This window comes from Candoia aspera, chromosome 11 (assembly GCF_035149785.1).
Source record: "Candoia aspera isolate rCanAsp1 chromosome 11, rCanAsp1.hap2, whole genome shotgun sequence".
Lineage (NCBI taxonomy): Eukaryota > Metazoa > Chordata > Lepidosauria > Squamata > Boidae > Candoia > Candoia aspera.
The window spans coordinates 24,555,469-24,574,786 of record NC_086163.1 but is presented as its reverse complement, the minus strand read 5'-3'; the positions used below and the strand labels follow the sequence as shown (position 1 = coordinate 24,574,786).

At 55.9% G+C, this 19,318-nt stretch overlaps 2 protein-coding genes across 3 annotated transcripts in view; both read left to right on the top strand.

The window, feature by feature from the left end:
- Positions 1-4,373, top strand: part of ANKRD11 (ankyrin repeat domain containing 11) — a 139,487-nt gene extending 135,114 nt beyond the window's left edge. For both annotated transcript variants that reach the window (XM_063313112.1, XM_063313111.1), the window contains one exon: positions 3,109-4,373. In XM_063313112.1, coding sequence (XP_063169182.1) covers positions 3,109-3,294 — 186 coding nt within the window. In that variant the 3' untranslated portion in view covers positions 3,295-4,373. The remainder of the gene's footprint in view (positions 1-3,108) is intronic.
- An 8,691-nt stretch (positions 4,374-13,064) lies between these two features.
- On the top strand, positions 13,065-19,027 carry SLC22A31 (solute carrier family 22 member 31). Its single transcript, XM_063312952.1, has 9 exons — positions 13,065-13,501; positions 13,744-13,847; positions 14,792-14,946; positions 15,521-15,689; positions 16,736-16,881; positions 17,117-17,225; positions 17,395-17,609; positions 17,914-18,025; positions 18,518-19,027. The coding sequence occupies exons 1-9, from the start codon at positions 13,139-13,141 to the stop codon at positions 18,921-18,923; spliced, it is 1,779 nt and encodes a 592-aa protein (XP_063169022.1). The 5' UTR covers positions 13,065-13,138; the 3' UTR covers positions 18,924-19,027.
- Positions 19,028-19,318: the final 291 nt, after the last annotated feature.

The window sequence follows — 19,318 nt, the reverse complement described above, 5'->3', positions numbered from 1 at the left end:
CAAGCCTGTCGCCGGCAGCCCAGGCTGTGTCCTAGGCCTGCCCTAGGATTCGGAGAGAAAGGGCTGGGGGGCGAGTGCTGCTTTCCCCAAATCTGTTCTTCATCCGTTCCTGTAGTGCTGATGAGATGACTTGCCTCCCCGCTTAAAAATACTCCCATCATGCAGCTGGGTGCCTGATTCTTAGAAGAGATTCCCCTGGCCCACCGGTTTCTGTGATTGTGATTTTTTAATCAACAGTCCCTGAAAATCATGATTCTCCACAAGAGACCATGCTTGGGATCCATGTATCTGGCTTCTAAGATGGATGACTTTTTACTGTGTGGTCCAGGGGCATCATTAAAACTTGATAGTAGTTCAGAGGAGATCCCATTAAAACATGGCGCAGGTTTGTGACAATCCATGGGTTTATTGCCCACGGCTCCCCCACCTTCCATAATTGTTTTATAATTGCATTGATAACACTTGTTTTCCAGCACTCTGTATATGTTTGCAGCCCCAAAAGACTGGGAAACCTGCTTGCATATTCCATCAGGTATCTCCAAATGAAGTTGCTTGGTGTCTGATTCAGAAACAAACTGGTTTGACATCTTTGGAATTGGGACTGTTGCAGCCACACTGTCCACCTCGCTCTGCAGAAAGGCTTTCTGTGTAGGCAAAAGGGGTGCATTAGTAGAGAGGCGGGGAGGTGGTCTGTGCTTGGGTTTATCCTTCCTCCAAAGATGTTCCTCACTCAGGAGATAAATTAAGGATTATTGCTTCTGAGGTGGAACGGTGACAGCAGGAACATTTAGCCTTAAAAACTGGCAGTTGAGCCATTCTTGCAATAAAATATGTTTGCTTTATGTGGGGGGGAGGGGTGATAGTTGGGAGGGGGGCTGTCACTTTCATTCTGACCCCCCCTTCAGTGTGTTTCTTCTGAAAAATATTTTCGTACAGAGAATTGGAAATGGGGCTTCAAAAAAGCACATTGTTCACTGTGATCTGCTTAGAGGGCACTGAGAACTCACCACCCCTCTTTACTATTGAGCAGCCCTGCATACCTCAGGCTCTGTGCCTCCCACCTCACCCCTGCTCCGTCTGTGGCTCTCTTCCCTTCCGTCTCCTTGCTGGCTATGCCATGCTATGGCATGCCGTGGCAGAACCAGCTTTTCTGGCTCTTGGGAACAGTTCATCTTCTTTAGCCACATCTGTGGCCCTTCCCTCTGGCGGTGCGATGCTTTTATGCCCTTTTCTGCCAATTGTTCCATGGAGGCAGGCCCATTACAGTTAGCACATGCTCTGACTTGATTTTGTTCCATTCCATAAATTGCTTTTCTTAAAATACACAGGAAGAAAACTAGGTGGTAAGTTACTGAAAACATTTACATTTCTGATAACAGAATGTTTACAAAGCTCTCCATTTCTTGGGAATGAATCATTTGTTCCGATCCCAGGATTGCCCAGTCTCCTTGTATATCTAGAGTTTTGTAAGAACCCTTTATCAGCAATTCAACATTCATTCACTCATTCATTCAAAAAAAATCTTACATGGCCACCTATCTTATTCATGGTAATCCTAGGTGGCTAACAGCACCATTTGATAAAACAATATAAATATAAACCCACTGAACCCCACAAAAGACATCATACTTCCCACCACAGCCCCCCCATTCTTCACTTGCTGGGCTCACTTCTGTCCTAGCCCAGTGCTGGGAGAAGAACCACGTCTTCACTGTTCTCTGGAAGGCTTAAGGGGGTGGGGACCCTCCAAATCTCAGTGGGGAGGCTGCTGCAAGAGGCCAGGGCAGCCACAAAGAAGGCGTGTCTTCAAGGCCTTGTCAGATGGCAATATTCCAGGGAAGGAGCCTGGAGAACACCCACACTCTTTGACCTGGCGAGATGGGCAGATATCCTCAGAGAAGCAATCCTGCAAGTGACCTGACCCTGTGCCATACAGGGCTTTGAAGGTGATGACCTGCACCTTGAATTGCACCTGGGAAGGAACTGGAAGTCAAAGCAGCTCGCACAACAGAGGTGCAACATAGACAGATTGCAGTGCCCCCATAACTGCATGCACCACTGCATGCTGACCAGTTGAAACTTCCAGGTGGTCTTCAAGGGCAGCCCAGTGTAGAATGTGTTGCAGTAATCCAGCTGAAAGGTGACGAAGGTGTCCAGGAATGGGTGCAATTGGTGCACAAGATGAATTTGTGTAAAGTCATCTAGCTGCGAGTTCAGGAGGACTCCCAAATTCTGCATCAACTCTGCCCAGGGGAGTGCTACCCCATCAAGAGTCAAAGATGACAGTTCATTGGACTCCGGGGGCCAAAACGCCAAAGCCACTCTGTCTTGCCGGGGTTAGCTCATAGCCTGTTCCTCCCCATCCAGGCCATCACAGATCGGACCACCCCCACCCCCCTCACACATGCACAAAGAGGCATTAACCACCGCTTGGACCCAACCCTGTGCAGTTTTCCAGGAGAGGCACAGGTCTAGAATACAGGTGGCAGAACTTGCACCAACAAGGACCTTGTCCAGTTCTTCAGGATTGACCAGCTCAAAGTCCTCCCCAATAACTCAGTTATGATCTGCCTTGGGCACCTCCATAGGACCTGCCCAGCCAGAGTCTAACTCAGAGCGAAGTCAAGTGACTTTGCCCCACAGATGCCTGGCATAGTCCTCATAGTGGCCCTGCAGGGGGTCCCCCCGTCCCTCCATACACGGAAGGAGTCTGGTCACCCAAAACGGGACGACTGGCCGGCTCTGTGGATGCAGTAAAACCGGAGAAGTAAGCCTCATTCCCTGCTCTTATCGACATAGGACCTCTTAATTCATCTCTCTCAAGCCAGCAACCTCCAGCTCATTCATGATTTAGCCATCTCCAGTGGATGTCTAAAAACGAAAAGGGGAGACGCTTCATGGATCACCCGGAAGAGGGCATCCTGTTTCCGCTTCCCAATACCTGCTCATGGGAGGGAGGGAGGGAGGGAGGGAGAACGTGGCCCTTTGAACCTAAAAAAAAGGGGGTGGGTGTTTCTAAGCATCCCGGGCCTACCAAGGCAGCTCCAGGCCCAGCACACGGACCTTCTGCTTCTCGCACTCAACATGCTCTCCTCTTTTCTGACCCAGACGTGCCTGTTGATGCGCCAGCAACACGAAGCCGCAGCCTTGAATGCAGTGCAGCGAATGGAGTGGCAGCTGAAAGTGCAGGAGCTGGACCCTGCTGGGCACAAATCACTCTGCGTGAACGAGGTGCCCTCGTTCTACGTGCCAATGGTAGACGTGAACGATGACTTTGTGCTCTTGCCGGCATGACAGTATCACGCCCAGAGACATTCTGACTGCACATGGGTGGGTGCCCACCCCCTAGCTCCCCTCTCCACGATGGGCGTAGGCATTCACACGCACGCACACACAGACACAGACACAACTGCTTGCTGATGAATCCCTAGTCAGACGAGGAGGAAGCAGAACATCAGTGACAGAGTGACAAGTGGCACTTCCTTCATGTAGCCTCCATGCGCATCAGGCCGGAGGAGCAGGGGAAGGAGAGGCACAGCTCCTTTCGCGCCACCCTCTGTGGCAGAAGGCAGCCTGCGCACGGCCGCGTGTTCAGGACCGGCAGAAGGGAGAGAGACTTGACGGTGCCGGAAGACTCTGAGGACACTGTCTCTCCCTCCCTCTTTCTCTTGTGGTGCTGCAACAGCTGCCGAGACGTGAGGCCGCAGCAGCCTTGGTGCGCTCACGATTTCTGCCGTTTCAAGCGCTTTGATTCTTCCATTTGCCTGTGGGTGGACCTTCCCTCCAAGACCCTGCAGGGCCGAACTCGGGGGGGGGGCGGGCGGGGGAAGAGACAGGGCCGTGCTTTAGCTTCTTGTTGCAACCAGGCCACAGATCAGGAGGGCGCCGAGCTGCACCCTGGAGGTGGTGCGGAGAGTCACACCACTGGACCGGAAATATGGGGCATCTTTCAAGCAACCGAAACCTGGGGAGGCACCTGACCACGGAGAACAGAGAAGTAAGTGGCGCAGAGCGAGGACTGTGCAATTCTGTTTTTAAGTGGAGTGACATCCACGTGGTTTATATATATATATATATATATAAATATATATATATATAAATATATATTTTTCCTTTAATCTTGGGCATTTTGTTTCTCTTTCTGAGACCATAACTTGAAAAAAGAAGATAAAACACTACAAGAGCCAATACTCATATAAAAAGAAATTGTATCCCTTAAAAGCTGTACAGTTTTATATACATTAACAATGTACTTTTTGCTGCCTTCTAGATAATTTATTTTGCAACACATTACTGCACAGTTGTAAATAACTTATGTACTGTAACATCACTTTCAGTCATGTGTAAAGAAATAAATTAATTAATTAAAATGATCTTTGTATGTATAGTTCGCCCAAGGCAGCACTCCCTCCCTTCTGCCTGGTGCTTCTCGTCCTCCAGCCCATGGGCCAGGCGGGCTCCCTTGGCCCTGTGCGGCGGGCCTGGCAGTCTGTCTCCCAGGCGGGCCACGTGCTTGCATTGGCATGCCGCCCCTTTTCCTTTTCTTCCTCCCTTGTCACTGTTGAGCTACGCCCCAGGCCTTCGCTGTACAAGGCTTGACATCTCACAACGGACTGGCCTTGGAAGGGCTTCGTGCTCCCCTTTGGGGCCTGAGGAATGGGTGGCTGCTCTTTGCACAAGGGCAGAAAAAGACCTCCTGGGGGAAAGTCTACATTGAACAAGGCCCCAGTGGACCTCAGGGATGGGGACGGAAGAGGGGCAGGGGTGTTGGTTCTTGAAGCCCAGGCCGCTCACTGTAGAGAGAGTGCCTGCAAGACAGCAAGGAGAACCACTGGGGTTTCTGGTCCAACTTTTCTCAGGTTCCAGGTTGTGGATTATCTAGTGAATTTTGTAACCAGGAAGTTCAGAACAGAGCTCGATTGGATTAGCCTTCTTAAGAGGCTCTCTGGTTGTTGACGGAGGGAGCAGAGCTTGCTGTTGAGGTCGCGATGGGGCAAGAATGTTCCTGAGGCAGGCAAGAAGGTAACTGGGTGAAAAAGGAGCATCCTATTTTCCAAAGCTTTTGCCGGTGGTATTTTTCTGGTTATGCACGCTAGGAATGTTCCGTTCTGTGATGGCTTTCTGACGTGACCCTCGCAGAAATCTTTTGCACATGTGGATTGACAGCCCTGTGTCTTGGGGAGCTGGTAGCTAGGAAAGAATGGAGAAAGCACCCTCCCAGGGAGACTTGGATGTGGAAGTAAATTTATGAAGGCAAAGGTGGACCTGTCATTCCGTAGCTTATGGGGAGATTTGTTCCTGAATCTGCATCATTTTGGCAACGTGCATATAGAATTCAGAATGAACAACTGGCATCATTGCATTCCTGTGCTAGCAAAGGGGATCTTCACTGCCCCACAGTTCAGAGTGTGGGCTGTCATACAGAAGGTAAAGGTAGTGAGATTATTGGGGTGGGGGCAGGGTGTGAGTGAGTGTAGCAAGGGAAAAGTTGGGGCTCCTGCCTGCCCCCAGGAAGGATCTGACTCAGAACCCTGGCTGAGTTGGGCCCCAGGCCTTGCTCCTCTTCCTGAAGGGTGGCATCCCTCGAGAGGCCTTGCAGTTTTGCATCTTCTGTGATTGGAGGCAGCTCGTGGCTTGGGCAGAGGGTGATGCCAGACCATTCATTACCTCCCAAGCTTTCAGCCCTTCTCTAAGGCCGGCTATAAAAGTGCTGCATTGTGGGGAACTGGCAAGACCAGACTTTGCTACGAGACCCAGGACACTTGCTAGAAATGGCAGGAGATTCCCCTCTCCCATGAGCCGTTTCCCCAGGGCCTGATCAGCCAGTCCACCTCTTAAAGGCCAACCCACCAGGAGGGTCAGCCCTGCTTTCAATTCCGTTCCATGCCAGCTGCTCCATTGGTACCTCTCTCCTGTCTGGCTTGGACTGCTAGCTGGCAAGTTTGTACCTATGAAACTCCACCAATTGCATGTGGGGAGGAGGGGTTAGGGGAGAACAGGTAACAAGCCGGGAAAGTTTCTTTGGGAATGCAGTGAGGAGCAGAAAACCTCCTCTGCCTAAAAACATGTAGGGACTTTGAATAGAAGGACGCCGGCATAGCTCTGTGGAACGGGGCTTCTTGTTTGCAGGGGGGGCATGGCCTCCACTTCCTCTTCTGTGAACACGGGCGGGGCCGGCTTCTGGCTGCAAATGCAGCGCTTCTACTTTGCTTAGCCAGGGGAGTGTGAATGCTCCCGACCGGCACGGTGCTTCCGGAAGGGTTTCCGTGGAAGGGTTCCAGCCCCCGTCCTCTAGAAGCCCTTTTACTGCAGGGAACGCCTCTTACCACGCTGGGGGTTGCACAGGGCAACTGAAAAGCTTCCCGTCCGTAATTGGGAAGCCTGTGGCTTAGCCAGTTCACCCTGCTCAGAACCTGTCGTGTTTCACCTTCTACGCCACAGAGGGAGCCAGCTGCCTGTTTCTTTTCTTGATATTGATGGAACGCCCCTCCCCACCCCAAAATCCATCCTTCGAAGCCTCGATCATGGCGGGAGCATAGCAGCACTGTGCGATGCCAAGCGTTCGGTTGATTTGGGCCCCCATGTATATACCCCTCCTTGTTAAATTGCTTCTACAAGACAAATGTATATATACGTGTAAATAACTCTCCCAGGTCAATTCACACCCTTTTATTTGTACTAGTGCAACTTGCATAGAATGTGGCGTTCAGCAGCAGCAGGGTGCATTGTTTGTAATGTAATCATGTATTTTTTTATTTTTTACCAATGTAGTTTGTGTACATACAGTCTGTCAGTGCTGGTGCTGCCAAGGCCACCATGAAACTGCCCTTTAGCTGTGCAACTTCCTGCAGAAAGAGGCAAAGTCAATACAGGTGTTATTTTCTACATTGCATGTACAGAGAGAAGTGCAGAGATGCTGTTGTCCCTCAAGAGATAATGTTCATAAATAAATTTTTTTTTAAAAAAAAGCCAGTGTGTCCTGTGGGCTTTTTGGTTTTCCCTGCTTCTCAAAAAGGCTCTCCTCTGTCATCTGGTTCACATTCCTGAGGAGAGTTCTCACGCACGGACATTTCCACAGAGAGGAACTGAAGGAGCAAAGAAAGACCTACCTCACGTAAGATTTGAACCCAAACCTACAAGCCTGAACGCACCTCCCACCGTACGCCAGTTCCAGACCTTGCCAAGCAAGGCAGGTGTCAGCCTTTGTCAGGTGGAAAAGGAGGAGGAAGTTGTGTGCCAGAGTGTCCCCCTGCTGCAGGAAATTGGGAGGGGTGGTGGCACTTTTCCCAGTTAGCCCGTTTTGTTCGGGGCAGCCCTGACCCCCACCGCTCCATGTATCCAACGAAGTGAGCCAAAGCCCACCAGAGCTGCCGCCTGTGCACCTTTTCCAACTAGCGCATTTTACTCAGACCATGTCTGATGCTTTGCTTCCAGAGACCAACGCAGCTTTTTCCGACTACCTCACAGCAAAAGCTCAGCCTCGGCCTCTAAACGGGGGCAGTGGAAATGTCTGGCACCAGGGTTTTCGGTGGGCTCTCGAAATTTGATTTTAAAAACTACACACACAACAGCCTTGCAGAATTTTCCCCCTTTGTTTTGTTTCCAGGTGCGCTCTTTAGCAAGATTGTTTTTCCAGACCAGACCTGGGGTCTTCCAACATCTTTTGGCCACTTTTACCAATTGGAGGCAGGGAAGGGAGTGAAGCCTCAGCCTGAGATAGGAAAGGCCTTGTAACTGGGTTTTTTTTTCCTTTCACTGAATCATTCAGCCTAAAGCTGCTCAAAGCTTGTGTGTGTTTTTTTAGCTTAGTGCTTTCATGTCTCCTATATCTCTAAATACATTAGTGAGAAAGAGTGCAAGTTGCAACTCACCTCTTTTTTTTAAACTTAAGTGGCCCACACATCTAACCCAAACAATTGAGAAGACTGAAATGTGACACACGCACCCAGCAGAGATCGTCCTGGCATTGCCTGAGCAGGTCTTCTGAGAAGTGGTGTGCAGGAATAAAACGGGCACCTTGTGGAGCAACCTCAGAAGTCCTGCAGCTAAACCCGGAGAACTCGGAGGAGACTCCCTGCGCTCTCCCTCCCTCTGCCAAGCTGCAAAGTTGGCGGAAGCTGTCATCCCTCGGGCGGTAGAGCTGCATCTCCAAGACAGCAATCTGAAGGCCGGGGTCCGTGACCGCCATGTTGTTTTGTTGTTTATTCGTTTAGTCGCTTCCGACTCTTCGTGACTTCATGGACCAGCCCACGCCAGAGCTTCCTGTCGGTCGTCAACACCCCCAGCTCCCCCAGGGACGAGTCCGTCACCTCTAGAATATCATCCATCCATCTTGCCCTTGGTCAGCCCCTCTTCCTTTTGCCTTCCACTCTCCCTAGCATCAGCATCTTCTCCAGGGTGTCCTGTCTTCTCATTATGTGGCCAAAGTATTTCAGTTTTGCCTTTAATATCATTCCCTCAAGTGAGCAGTCTGGCTTTATTTCCTGGAGGATGGACTGGTTGGATCTTCTTGCAGTCCAAGGCACTCTCAGAATTTTCCTCCAACACCACAGTTCAAAAGCATCCATCTTCCTTCGCTCAGCCTTCCTTATGGTCCAGCTCTCGCAGCCATATGTTACTACAGGGAACACCATTGCTTTAACTATGCGGGCCTTTGTTGTCAGTGTGATGTCTCTGCTCTTAACTATTTTATCGAGATTTGTCATTGCTCTTCTTCCAAGGATTAAGCGTCTTCTGATTTCCTGACTGCAGTCAGCATCTGCAGTAATCTTTGCACCTAGGAATACAAAGTCTTTCACTGCTTCTACATTTTCTCCCTCTATTTGCCAGTTATCAATCAAGCTGGTTGCCATAATCTTGGTTTTTTTGAGGTTTAGCTGCAAACCAGCTTTTGCACTTTCTTCTTTCACCTTCATCATAAGGCTCCTCAGTTCCTCTTCACTTTCAGCCATCAAAGTGGTATCATCTGCATATCTGAGATTGTTAATGTTTCTTCCAGAGATTTTAACTCCAGCCTTGGATTCCTCAAGGCCAGCTTGTCGCATGATGTGTTCTGCATACAAGTTGAATAGGTAGGGTGAGAGTATACAGCCCTGCCGTACTCCTTTCCCAATCTTAAACCAGTCTGTTGTTCCATGGTCTGTTCTTACTGTTGCTACTTGGTCGTTATACAGATTCTTCAGGAGGCATACAAGATGACTTGGTATCCCCATACCACTAAGAACTTGCCACAATTTGTTATGGTCCACACAGTCAAAGGCTTTAGAATAGTCAATAAAACAGAAATAGATGTTTTTCTGAAACTCCCTGGCTTTTTCCATTATCCAGCGGATATTGGCAATTTGGTCTCTAGTTCCTCTGCCTTTTCTAAACCCAGCTTGTACGTCTGGCAATTCTCGCTCCATGAACTGCTGAAGTCTACCTTGCAGGATCTTGAGCATTACCTTACTGGCATGTGAAATGAGTGCCACTGTTCGATAGTTTGAACATTCTTTAGTGTTTCCCTTTTTTGGTATGGGGATATAAGTTGATTTTTTCCAGTCTGATGGCCATTCTTGTGTTTTCCAAATTTGCTGGCATATAGCATGCATTACCTTGACAGCATCATCTTGCAAGATTTTGAACAGTTCAGCTGGGATGCCGTCGTCTCCTGTTGCCTTGTTATTAGCAATGCTTCTTAAGGCCCACTCAACCTCACTCTTCAGGATGTCTGGCTCTAGCTCACCGACCACACTGTCAAAGCTATCCCCGATATTGTTATCCTTCCTATACAGGTTTTCTGTATATTCTTGCCACCTTTTCTTGATCTCTTCTTCTTCTGTTAGGTCCTTGCCATCTTTGTTTTTGATCATACCCATTTTTGCCTGGAATTTACCTCCAATGTTTCTAATTTTCTGGAAGAGGTCTCTTGTCCTTCCTATTCTATTGTCTTCTTCCACTTCCGCGCATTGCTTGTTTAAAAATAATTCCTTATCTCTTCTGGCTAACCTCTGGAATTTTGCATTTAATTGGGCATATCTCCCCCTATCACTGTTGCCTTTTGCTTTCCTTCTTTCTTGGGCTACTTCTAGTGTCTCAGCAGACAGCCATTTTGCCTTCTTGGTTTTCTCTTTCTTTGGGATGTATTTTGTTGCCGCCTCCTGAACAATGCTGCCAACTTCTGTCCAGAGTTCTTCTGGGACCCTATCTACTAAGTCCAGTCCCTTAAATCTATTCTTCACCTCCACTGCATATTCCTTAGGAATATTAGTGAGCTCATATCTAGCTGATCTGTGGGTCTTCCCTAATCTCTTTAGTCTGATCCTAAATTGTGCAAGAAGAAGTTCGTGATCTGAACTACAGTCAGCTCCAGGCCTTGTTTTTACCGACTGTACAGATGTCTGCCACCTTTGGCTGCAAAGGATGTAATCAATCTGATTTCGGTGTTGTCCATCTGGTGAAGTCCATGTATAAAGCCGTCTCTTAGGTTGTTGGAAGAGAGTGTTTGTTATGCAGAGTGAATTGTCTTGGCAAAATTCTATCAGCCTGTGTCCTGCTTCGTTTTGTTCTCCCAGGCCATACTTACCTGTAATTCGAGGTGTCATTTGACTGCCCACCTTAGCATTCCAGTCTCCTGTGATGAAAATAACATCTCTTTTAGGCGTGTTGTCCAGTAGGTGCTGCAGATCCTCATAGAACTGCTCTACTTCAGCTTCTTCAGCATTTGTGGTTGGGGCGTATATTTGGATCATTGTGATGTTAGATGGCTTGCCCTGAATTCGAATTGAGATCATTCTATCATTTTTTGGGTTGTATCCAAGCACTGCTTTAGCCACTTTACTATTAATTATGAAGGCTACTCCATTTCTTCTGTGGTCCTCTTGTCCGCAGTAGTAGATCTGGTGGTCATTTGATGTGAAGTGGCCCATTCCAGTCCATTTCAGTTCACTGACGCCCAGAATGTCTATCTTTAATCTTGACATCTCACCAATAACCACATCCAATTTGCCCTGGCTCATAGATCTTACATTCCAGGTTCCGATGGTGTGTTGATCCTTAGAACATCGGATTCGCCGTTCACCACCAGCACCGTCGGCCGCTAGCCGTCCTTTCGGCTTTGAGCTAGCTGCGTCATCACGTCTGGGGCTAGTTGAGCTCATCCTCTGTTCCTCCCCAGTAGCATTTTGACCATCTTCCGACCTGGGGGTCTCATCTTCCGATGGTATACCGACATATCTCTGGTTGTACTGATCCATTTAGTTTTCACGGCAAGAATACTGAGGTGGGTTGCCATTACCTTCCCCAGGGATCGCATTTAGTCTGACCTCTCTGTCATGACCTTCCCGTCTTGGGTGGCCCTTCACGGTTTAGCTCATGGCATCATTGAGGTGCTCAAGCTCCAGCACCACGACAAGGTAACGATCCTTTGCTGAAGCCGTGACCGCCATCGGGTCAGTTAAAGACGGTGCAGTGATGCTTGCGCAGTGCGTTAAGCTTGGTGGGTTTCAACAGTTACTTCCTCTGTGGCTTGGTGAGTTGGGCGGAGGCACTGCTGCTCCCTCTGGATAAACAGTTTCACGCACAAGCCAAGAATCGGCCGGATGCACTTTTTAAAACACGGCCAGAGGAAGGGGAGCTGCAGTAATAACGCTGGCGTGTCGTCACATGACAGAATTCACCCCAGAAGGCAGCGACGGGCCTTCCAGCGGGCAAAATCCCTCCCGCCGAGCCCCAGCCCGCGTTTTAGCACGACGTGCTCAGGCGCGGTCTGGGAATTAGAGCAAGCACTTGTCGCGGGAGTGGAGGGCAAACAGAAGAGCTCTTGGTACGCACATCCGGCGACTGAGCCAGGCCAGGCCGAAAAGTTGCTCGACAGGACCGAGCGGGTTCTGCCGCGGCCGCCTCGCCAGTCTCTCCCCGCCCAGCTGAGCCAACACTAAGAGGCCCGGGGAGGGGGGCGAGGGGGCCTCTCACAGGGGCCTCTTCGTCAGCTGCAGCTCACCGCTGCGCGGGCCCCCCACCTGGCCCCGGAGGAGCCGCCACCGACGGCGCAGCCCCCGCGCCCAGCCCCGGAGGCGGGCGGCGAGACGCCGCAGACGCCGCGCGTCCCCCGTGAGGAGCACCCAGCGCCCCCGGAGGAGGACGCTGCGGGCCCCTCGCCTCGGCCCCAAGGCTCGCCGGGCGCGCTCGCGGCCCCGTGCGCCTCCGCGGCGACCGAGGCGCCAGCCGCCCTCCGCGCCTCTCTCCGGGCAGCGCTGCTCTGGGCCGGTCCGCAGCGGGGGCCCAGCAGGAACGCACGCCCGACCGTCACCGCCGGGGAGCGGCAGGACGATGGGGGACCTTCCGAAGGGGTCGCGCAAATCCCTGGGCTGCCAGAAAGACAAAGCGGGCGGGGAGGCTGGGGAGGGGCGGCCTCGCGAGAGACCACTGGCGGCGCTTCTCCGGGCGCCCCGCCTGCCGGTGGCCAGTTGCTGGCCCAGGGAGCCGGGCCCGGAGCAGCAGAGGCCCCGTTTGCCTGACCGGACCGGAGAAGCGCCCCAGCCCGGCGTCGCCGCCCTAGTCTGCGTGCCCTCGGCCTACCGAGATGGCAGCGCAGGGCTTGGCATTCGCTCCGCCACTGCCCAGCGGGCACCGCCAGCAGGCCCGCAGCTGGTCCGGGAAGCAGCGGCTCCTGCTCAAAGCCGAGCGCGGCGGGCCACGGGCGGGCCCCCTCCGGAAGGGACGGCCGGTGCGTGCCTACGGCCGGGGGGGCGGCTGTCGCCCTCCTCTTGCTGTGGACCAAAGGGATTGCCTCTGAGCAGCTGCAGAGCGCCCTCAGAACAAGAAGCGAGGCCCCTTCCCCAAAGACGCGGGAAGGGCCGGGGCGGCTGGCGGCGCAGGGGCCTCCGGGGGGCAGCCACGGCGGGACGCGCGCCGCTCGGCCTTGAGCCGCCCTCCGCCTTCGGTGGCCGCTCCCCGCCCCCGCGGCCTCCCTTCCCTCGACGGGCTCGCGGCCGGAGAAGGCAGCGCCCGGCCGGCCCCGCCCGGCCTCCCGCTCACCTCGCTGCCGCCCCGCCCCGCCCCGCCCCGCCGCGCCCCGCCGCCAGAAAGGCAGCTCGCCGCCGGCCCAGCCGTCGCTCCGCTCCGCTTCGCTCCGCTCCTCCGCCCGGCCGGGGGCCGCATGGACTTCGACGGGCAGGTGCTGCGCCAGGCGGGCGGCTTCGGGCGCCGGACCCGCTTCCTGGCCGCCGCCTCGGGGCTGCCCAACATGCCCCTGGCGCTGGGCCTGGCCGCGGGGCTGCTCCTGGCCGCCGTCCCGCAGCACCGCTGCCGCCCGGACCCCGCGCTGCTCCCGGCCGCGCTGCGCAACGTCAGCGGCCCGGATCTGCTCAACGCCTCGGCGCCGCCGGGCAGCCCCTGCCTGCTGTACCGCTACGCGCAGGCCGGAGGCGCCCCCGGCCCGCCCAACGGCACCGGCCCCTGCACCCGCGGCTGGCAGTACGCGCTGCCCGCGGCCGGCCTCCGCTCCACGGTCGTCACGCAGGTGCGGCTGGGCGGCGGGCGCCCCCAGGCGGGCGGGGTGGCGCGGCGCGGCCTCGGCCCCGGAGGACCCGGAGTGGCCGCAAAGGCCGGGCGGGAGGTCCCTGGCGGCGCTGTCGGGCTCCGGACGGCGCAGCGGCTCCTGCCACGCCTCGCTCGGCCCCCGGCGCCCAGGGCCGGCCTGCGAGCGCCGGAAAGCCCGGCCCGGCCCTGGCCCCTGCTGCTGACGGGCGGCTTCCCTTGCAGTGGGACCTGGTGTGCTCCAGGCGCTGGCGGGTGCCGCTGGAACAGACCACTCACCTGCTGGGGTGGATGGTGGGCTACGCGGGCTCCGGCGCGGCCTGTGACAGGTAAGGCGGCCGGGCTCTCCCCGTGGCTGCCGCGCCCTGGGAGCTGCCCGGGTGGCCGCGGCGAGGGCTGGGCGCTGGGCTTTCTGCCTCTGTTGGGAAACGAAGCGCTGCCGCCCGCGGGAGGCGTTGGCTGTCGTGGACCTCTGGCCTGGGAGAGCCGGCTGCCTACACCTGCCCGGGCGGGAGCCACGCGGCGGGAAGAAGACCGCGTTTCATCCCTGCTGTCTAGGGTGATTCACAGGGCGATCTTGGAGAGATTGTGGTAGATCAGCAAGAGATCCGAATCCCACGTTTTGCTTAAAAGCAAAATTTTTCCTTCTGTCCTTAGCTGTCACTCTTGAAGTGAGAGAACTTGGGTGAACAGGCTTTTTACGTGGAAGCTCACTTAGTTCCCCTACGGAAATTCTAAGCCTGTAGTCGTGGCTCGGGGCCCCTAACTCTTGCTGCAACGAATGGAAGGGGGCTGCCCATAGCATGGCCCCAGCCCTGAATGTGGAAGGGCCCTCTGCCCACCGCCCGTCCGGCACGGCCTGGGAGCCGCTGTCAGGAGGGGCAGAGCAGGGAAAGGGAGCTTGTGTTTCTTCGTGAACGCTGCCAGAGGAAAGAAAATGGGTTTTCATGGAAAGCTCTCAATCTGTTAAGAAGGCATTCTTTGGGCTGACCAGGATGGGTGAGCCAGCTCTCCTGCAGCCTTGCTGTAAAAATGGACTTGGTGAAACCTGGCATTTTTCTGACACTCCTGGGCCCACTGGACCAGAAAGAGCTGGAGTTTGGTGGGCATCGTTAAGGGTCTTCCATAACCAACGTGCAGCAGTTGCTGTTTCAAACCGAGGCCTAGACAAGTTGCTGTTTTGCTCCCCTGTGGACTGGGGGGGGAGCTGTTTCAGTGCAGTCGGGTTTGGTCTGTTCTCCCTCCTCCCCCCTCCCCTTCCTCCCTTCTCTAGGCTTGGCCGCCGGACCACCTTCATTCTTTCCTTGACGCTGTCTGTCCCGCTGGGATTTGCCGTGGCCCTGGCAGTGGATTACCTGATGCTGGTCATTATGCGGCTGCTCTTTGGGGCCATGCTGGCTGGGACCTTCCTCTCTCTCTACGTGGCACGTGAGTGGCTTCCTGCCAGCTAGCCTCTTGTCGTGAAGGCTCTGGGCCTTGCAAGTTCCGCTGTCCTCCAGGACCAGCAGGAAGCGGGAGTGACCCCGCGAGGAGGCCCTCCTTGCTATCAAACTAGACCCTCCCCACATAGGCCCATTGTGCGTGGCTGAAGGCATGATGCTGGGTCCCCCCATGCAGTCCCCGAGCTTGAACAAGGTGGCTCTGGCTGAATGCCTCTGGGGGAAGGATGAGGCTGGGCTTGGGGCTTCTGGCAGCCAGAGGTGGCTGTCCTGTGGTGTAGCTCCCCAGTGGTTTGAATGGCTTCCACGGCGGCTGGCGAGCGCACCGCTTCTCTTGGGCAGGCTTGGGAAAGAGGTGGTTCTCTGGCATTGCTGAACTACAAGTCCTGGCCTCCCCCCCCACACCTTTGGCTGCTGAAGCGGGAAGCCTGGATGCCTGCAGGGATGACAGATGCAGTGGGCCTCGGCCAGAGCAGTGTCCAGCACTTGTCCGCCCCACTGATCTGTGCTCCTTCTCCGTCTCCCCCCCCCCCGGCTCACACTACCCCTGTGCTTCTCCTCAGGCCTGGAGTTGTGTGACCCACCCCACCGCTTGGTGGTCACCATGAGTGCCAGCTTCTTCTGGGTTGCTGGGCAGATGATCCTGCCAGGACTGGCCGTGGCCTGCGTGGAGTGGCGGCTGCTCCAGGGAGCCATCACGCTGGGGCTTGCTCTGCTGGCAGCTTGCTGGTGGTGAGTGCGCTTCTCGCCCCAAACACCGAGTGGGTCCGCCTCCTCCACCGGCCCCCATTTGGCGCGTTCCGCTCCTTCCTTGCTGCCTCAGCTACTTCAGGGGACTGAGCGAGTATATGCAGAGAAGAGGACTCACATCTCAAACAGCTTCAAGAGCACCAAATGCCGCACCACCCCATTCAGATTTGCAGAGCAGTCCTCCTGCAGCGAGGGTTTTGTAGTCTTCCTTAGCAACCTTGCGGTGTGGGATCAGCCAAGGATAGTGGCCGGGACCACCCCGAAGTGTGTAACTGAACCCGAGTGGGAGGCGGGTGGGTTTCCCTGCCCCAGCGGCACGTCCCTTCCGAGCACTTCAGAAGGGCTCTGGCAATGCCTCTGCTCCAAGGTGCCAGGGCAAACTCGGCAGCTGTGGGGGAGAGGCCATCTTACGGGTCAGTATTGGTCAACGAACAACAAGGAGGGTGTGGGAGCAAAATAGCCTTAGGAGAGCAGTGCCCAAGGGGGGCTCTCAAGGGTTGCATGTCAGCGGTGTGCAAAGACCTAGGCTTTGGGCGTGCAACAAAATGGCCACGTGTTCTGTGGCACATCAGGCTGTGTGGGCCACGTTAGCAACAGAAAGGGACAGCTGCCGAAAGATTTCTGCAAACCGGGGAAGAGGCGTGATGCCTGTGGAATGTGGCTCTGCAGAAGCAGGCATGGAAGGAGAGGCGTGTGGGCAAGCGAGGCAAGTGAGCCGGGCAGGAGCACCCAGGAAGTGGTGGGAAGCAGGAACGCAACAGCGCTTGGGATACGGTAAAGGGTATGGTGAAAATGCCGGAGGAGGAGATGTGGCCGCCTTAATGGTGTCTTTTGTGGCTGGCATCTATCGACTGGGTGGAATATCCTCCCTCTGTTGCCTGCTTCTCGAATTTGCATTGAAGATGGTATTTGGCGCCCTCCCCATTCCACAGACTGAGAAACAGGCCCGTGGGGACTTTTCATCCCCTGCCCGCCCACCTTCCTTTGGCTCCATCCAGCAGCTAGTTGTCTTCCTCCTGCCCGCCTAGGTCTCCTTCCCTGTTTCCCGAGTCGGCCCGGTGGCTCTTGGCCACTCGGCAGCTGGAGAGAGGCAAGCGGGCCCTGCAGGACTTGGCCAGGGGCAATGGGGTCAGCCCAGAAAATGGTTCCTGGACAGGGGAGCCCCTCTCGCCAGGTAGGTCTGCCTGCTGGGCCTTGCATGCCCCTGCTGGGGGCGACGGGGAGTGTGGCAACCTAGACCTGCAGACCAGGAGCCTCTGAGCCGAGCCAGTCGGAGGTGGCGGCCTGGCAACTCCCCTCCCCCCCCCGAGCCCCCCAGCTCTGTCTGCCAGGTGTCCTGAACGCACGCCTGCCTCAGCTGATTAGCCAGGCTGCCTACCAGTCGGGCTCTGCTCTGCTTTCGTCCCCAGAGATGGATGGCCGGCCAGAGGGCATCCCCAGGGCAGAGTACCACAGCGTCTTTCGGCTCTTCGGCACGCGGGTGGTGTGGAAGAACAGCGTCATTCTCGGCTTCACCGCGTAAGCGTTGCTAGGGAGGGCCCGAGTGGGGGACTGGCCTCGCCCTTGGACAGACCGCTCCTCCTCCTCCTCCTCGCAGGCTGCACTGGGGACCCCCCACATGCAACCCCCCCATTTGCCAGCCATAAAACATTCTGTGGACTTAAAATCCTCCTCCTTCCCCTGCCAGTTTCATTGGGAGCGGGATCCGCCACTCCTTCACCCGCAACTTGGCTCCGTATGCGCCCCGCTTTTACTTCCCCTACTTCCTGCTGGCGGGGAGTGAGGCGGTGGCCATCTTCTTCCTCTTGCTGACGGTGGATCGCTTTGGCCGCCGGGCTGTCCTGCTCTTCAGCACCATCCTGACCGGCGTTTCCTCCCTGCTGCTGCTGGCCCTGATGCAGCGTAAGGAGAGGGCTGCCACGTGGGTAGGCGGGTGGGTGGGGGCAAGGGGCACCAGTTCCCAAGAGGGGGACTGATCCTGCTTGATGGTCCTGCTCTCGTGTTTGCTGGGCCCCTGCGAGGGGGCTTCATCCCAGATCTCCACTGTGGCGTTTTCCAGACTGAGTGGGATGGATGCAGCTTGGCTCGCTTGCTTGAGTCACCTGCTGAGGTTTGTGTGGCAGGAGCCTTCTCTCTGCTTGGGAGCCAAGGGGAGGGGAGGATTAGTGGAATGATGCTCAGCCAGCTGCTCTCCTCCCTTCCCTAGATTTGATGGCGTGGCTTGTCCTGGCACTCTCCGTCCTGGGCATTCTGGCATCCCAGGCTGTCGCTACCCTCAGTGTCTTCTTTGCCAGTGAGGTGCTGCCCACCGTGGTCAGGTGAGGAGGTGTTGGGCTTCCCCCTGGGTAGGCAGATGGGGGCTGCAGCCCAGAACTCAGATTCAGGGGGGATTGCAGCCTCGCTCCAAGGGCCATCCTGGGCCGAGTCCTGGTGACCCAGAATCGGCAGCCCCAATTGGCTTTCCCCATTAGCCGGGTAGGCAGGGCAGCGTCTCCGGGCAGACAAATGCTCTGTTCCTGCAGGCGACTCCTTATGCTTGTGCAAGGAGGGGAGGAGCCCACTTGGGATTGGCCCCGAGCTGCGCTGGCTGAGCTTGTGCTGGCGAAGGGCTCGGGGGAAGCGATGGGGCTCTGCCCGGCCTGCCCAGGGCCCAAGGCCGGGAGAGGTTGCTGGCCAGGGAGGCAGGGCTGGGGCCGAGCAGGGCAGGGCCCCCCCACAGAGCCCTGCTGTGCCAAGGAGCTGTGCCTGCCCTCCCCCACACTGATGGAGCCGAGCCCTGCTGCTCCCCAATCGGGTGCTTCACTTTGCAGGGGGGCCGGGCTGGGCCTCATCCTGGCTGCCCATGCAATGGGCCAGGCAGCCACCCCCCTCATGGACATCCAGCGCAGCCGGGCCTTCTTCCTCCACCATGTGGTCTTCGCCTCCTTCGCCATCCTCTCGGTGCTCAGCATCATGCTCCTCCCCGAGAGCAGCCACCGGCCCCTGCCGGACTCCATGCAGGAGGGGGAGAGCCAGCACCGGCCCCCACTCTTCCACCCCGCCCGCCCCCGCCGCCCCCACCAGGACCAGCTGCCACTGCTGTCCACCCGATCGGGCGCCGGGCCCTACGACCCCGACAGCTACGCCCACCTCGTCTCGGCCACCAAGAAGATGCTGGGCAGCCACGTGGGACCCGCCGGCTCTCGGGCAGGAAATCTGCTCTTCCCGGAGCCCTGAGAGCACGGAGTGCCCCAGAGGAGAGTGCCGTTGCTGGGGCCAAACTGCCGGGGAACCCAGGCCCTGCAGAGGGAACTTTCCTGGTCCTGGCATTGTCTGGTTTCCAGTCATGGGAGGCAGGGGGAGGCCTCTGGCCCTCTCTTCCTTGGAGAGGCTGACCCAGCACCCTCCCAGGGCCCCCTTTCCTTTCTGGACACACAATAAACCCTGTGCTGCCTTTGTAGTTCACTTTTCTTGGGGAGTTTTATTGTCAGCCACAGCAAGCACGGCCCCCTGCCCCGCCCCCCTCCCGAATGCCCCAGGGTGCTTACTGCCCTGGCTGTAGCCATCCCAGCACCTTTGCAGCGTGGGGCTGTGGGCTGTGGCTTATGGGGTGAACGCAGTCGGGTTTACCC

Excerpts from the sequence above, each read along its gene's own strand:
- SLC22A31 (XM_063312952.1), top strand. The coding sequence starts at position 13,139 with ATGGACTTCGACGGGCAGGTGCTGCGCCAGGCGGGCGGCTTCGGGCGC. Across the intron at positions 13,502-13,743 it reads GCTCCACGGTCGTCACGCAG|TGGGACCTGGTGTGCTCCAG; the intron begins GTGCGGCTGGGC and ends CTTCCCTTGCAG. Across the intron at positions 18,026-18,517 it reads GTGCTGCCCACCGTGGTCAG|GGGGGCCGGGCTGGGCCTCA; the intron begins GTGAGGAGGTGT and ends TTCACTTTGCAG.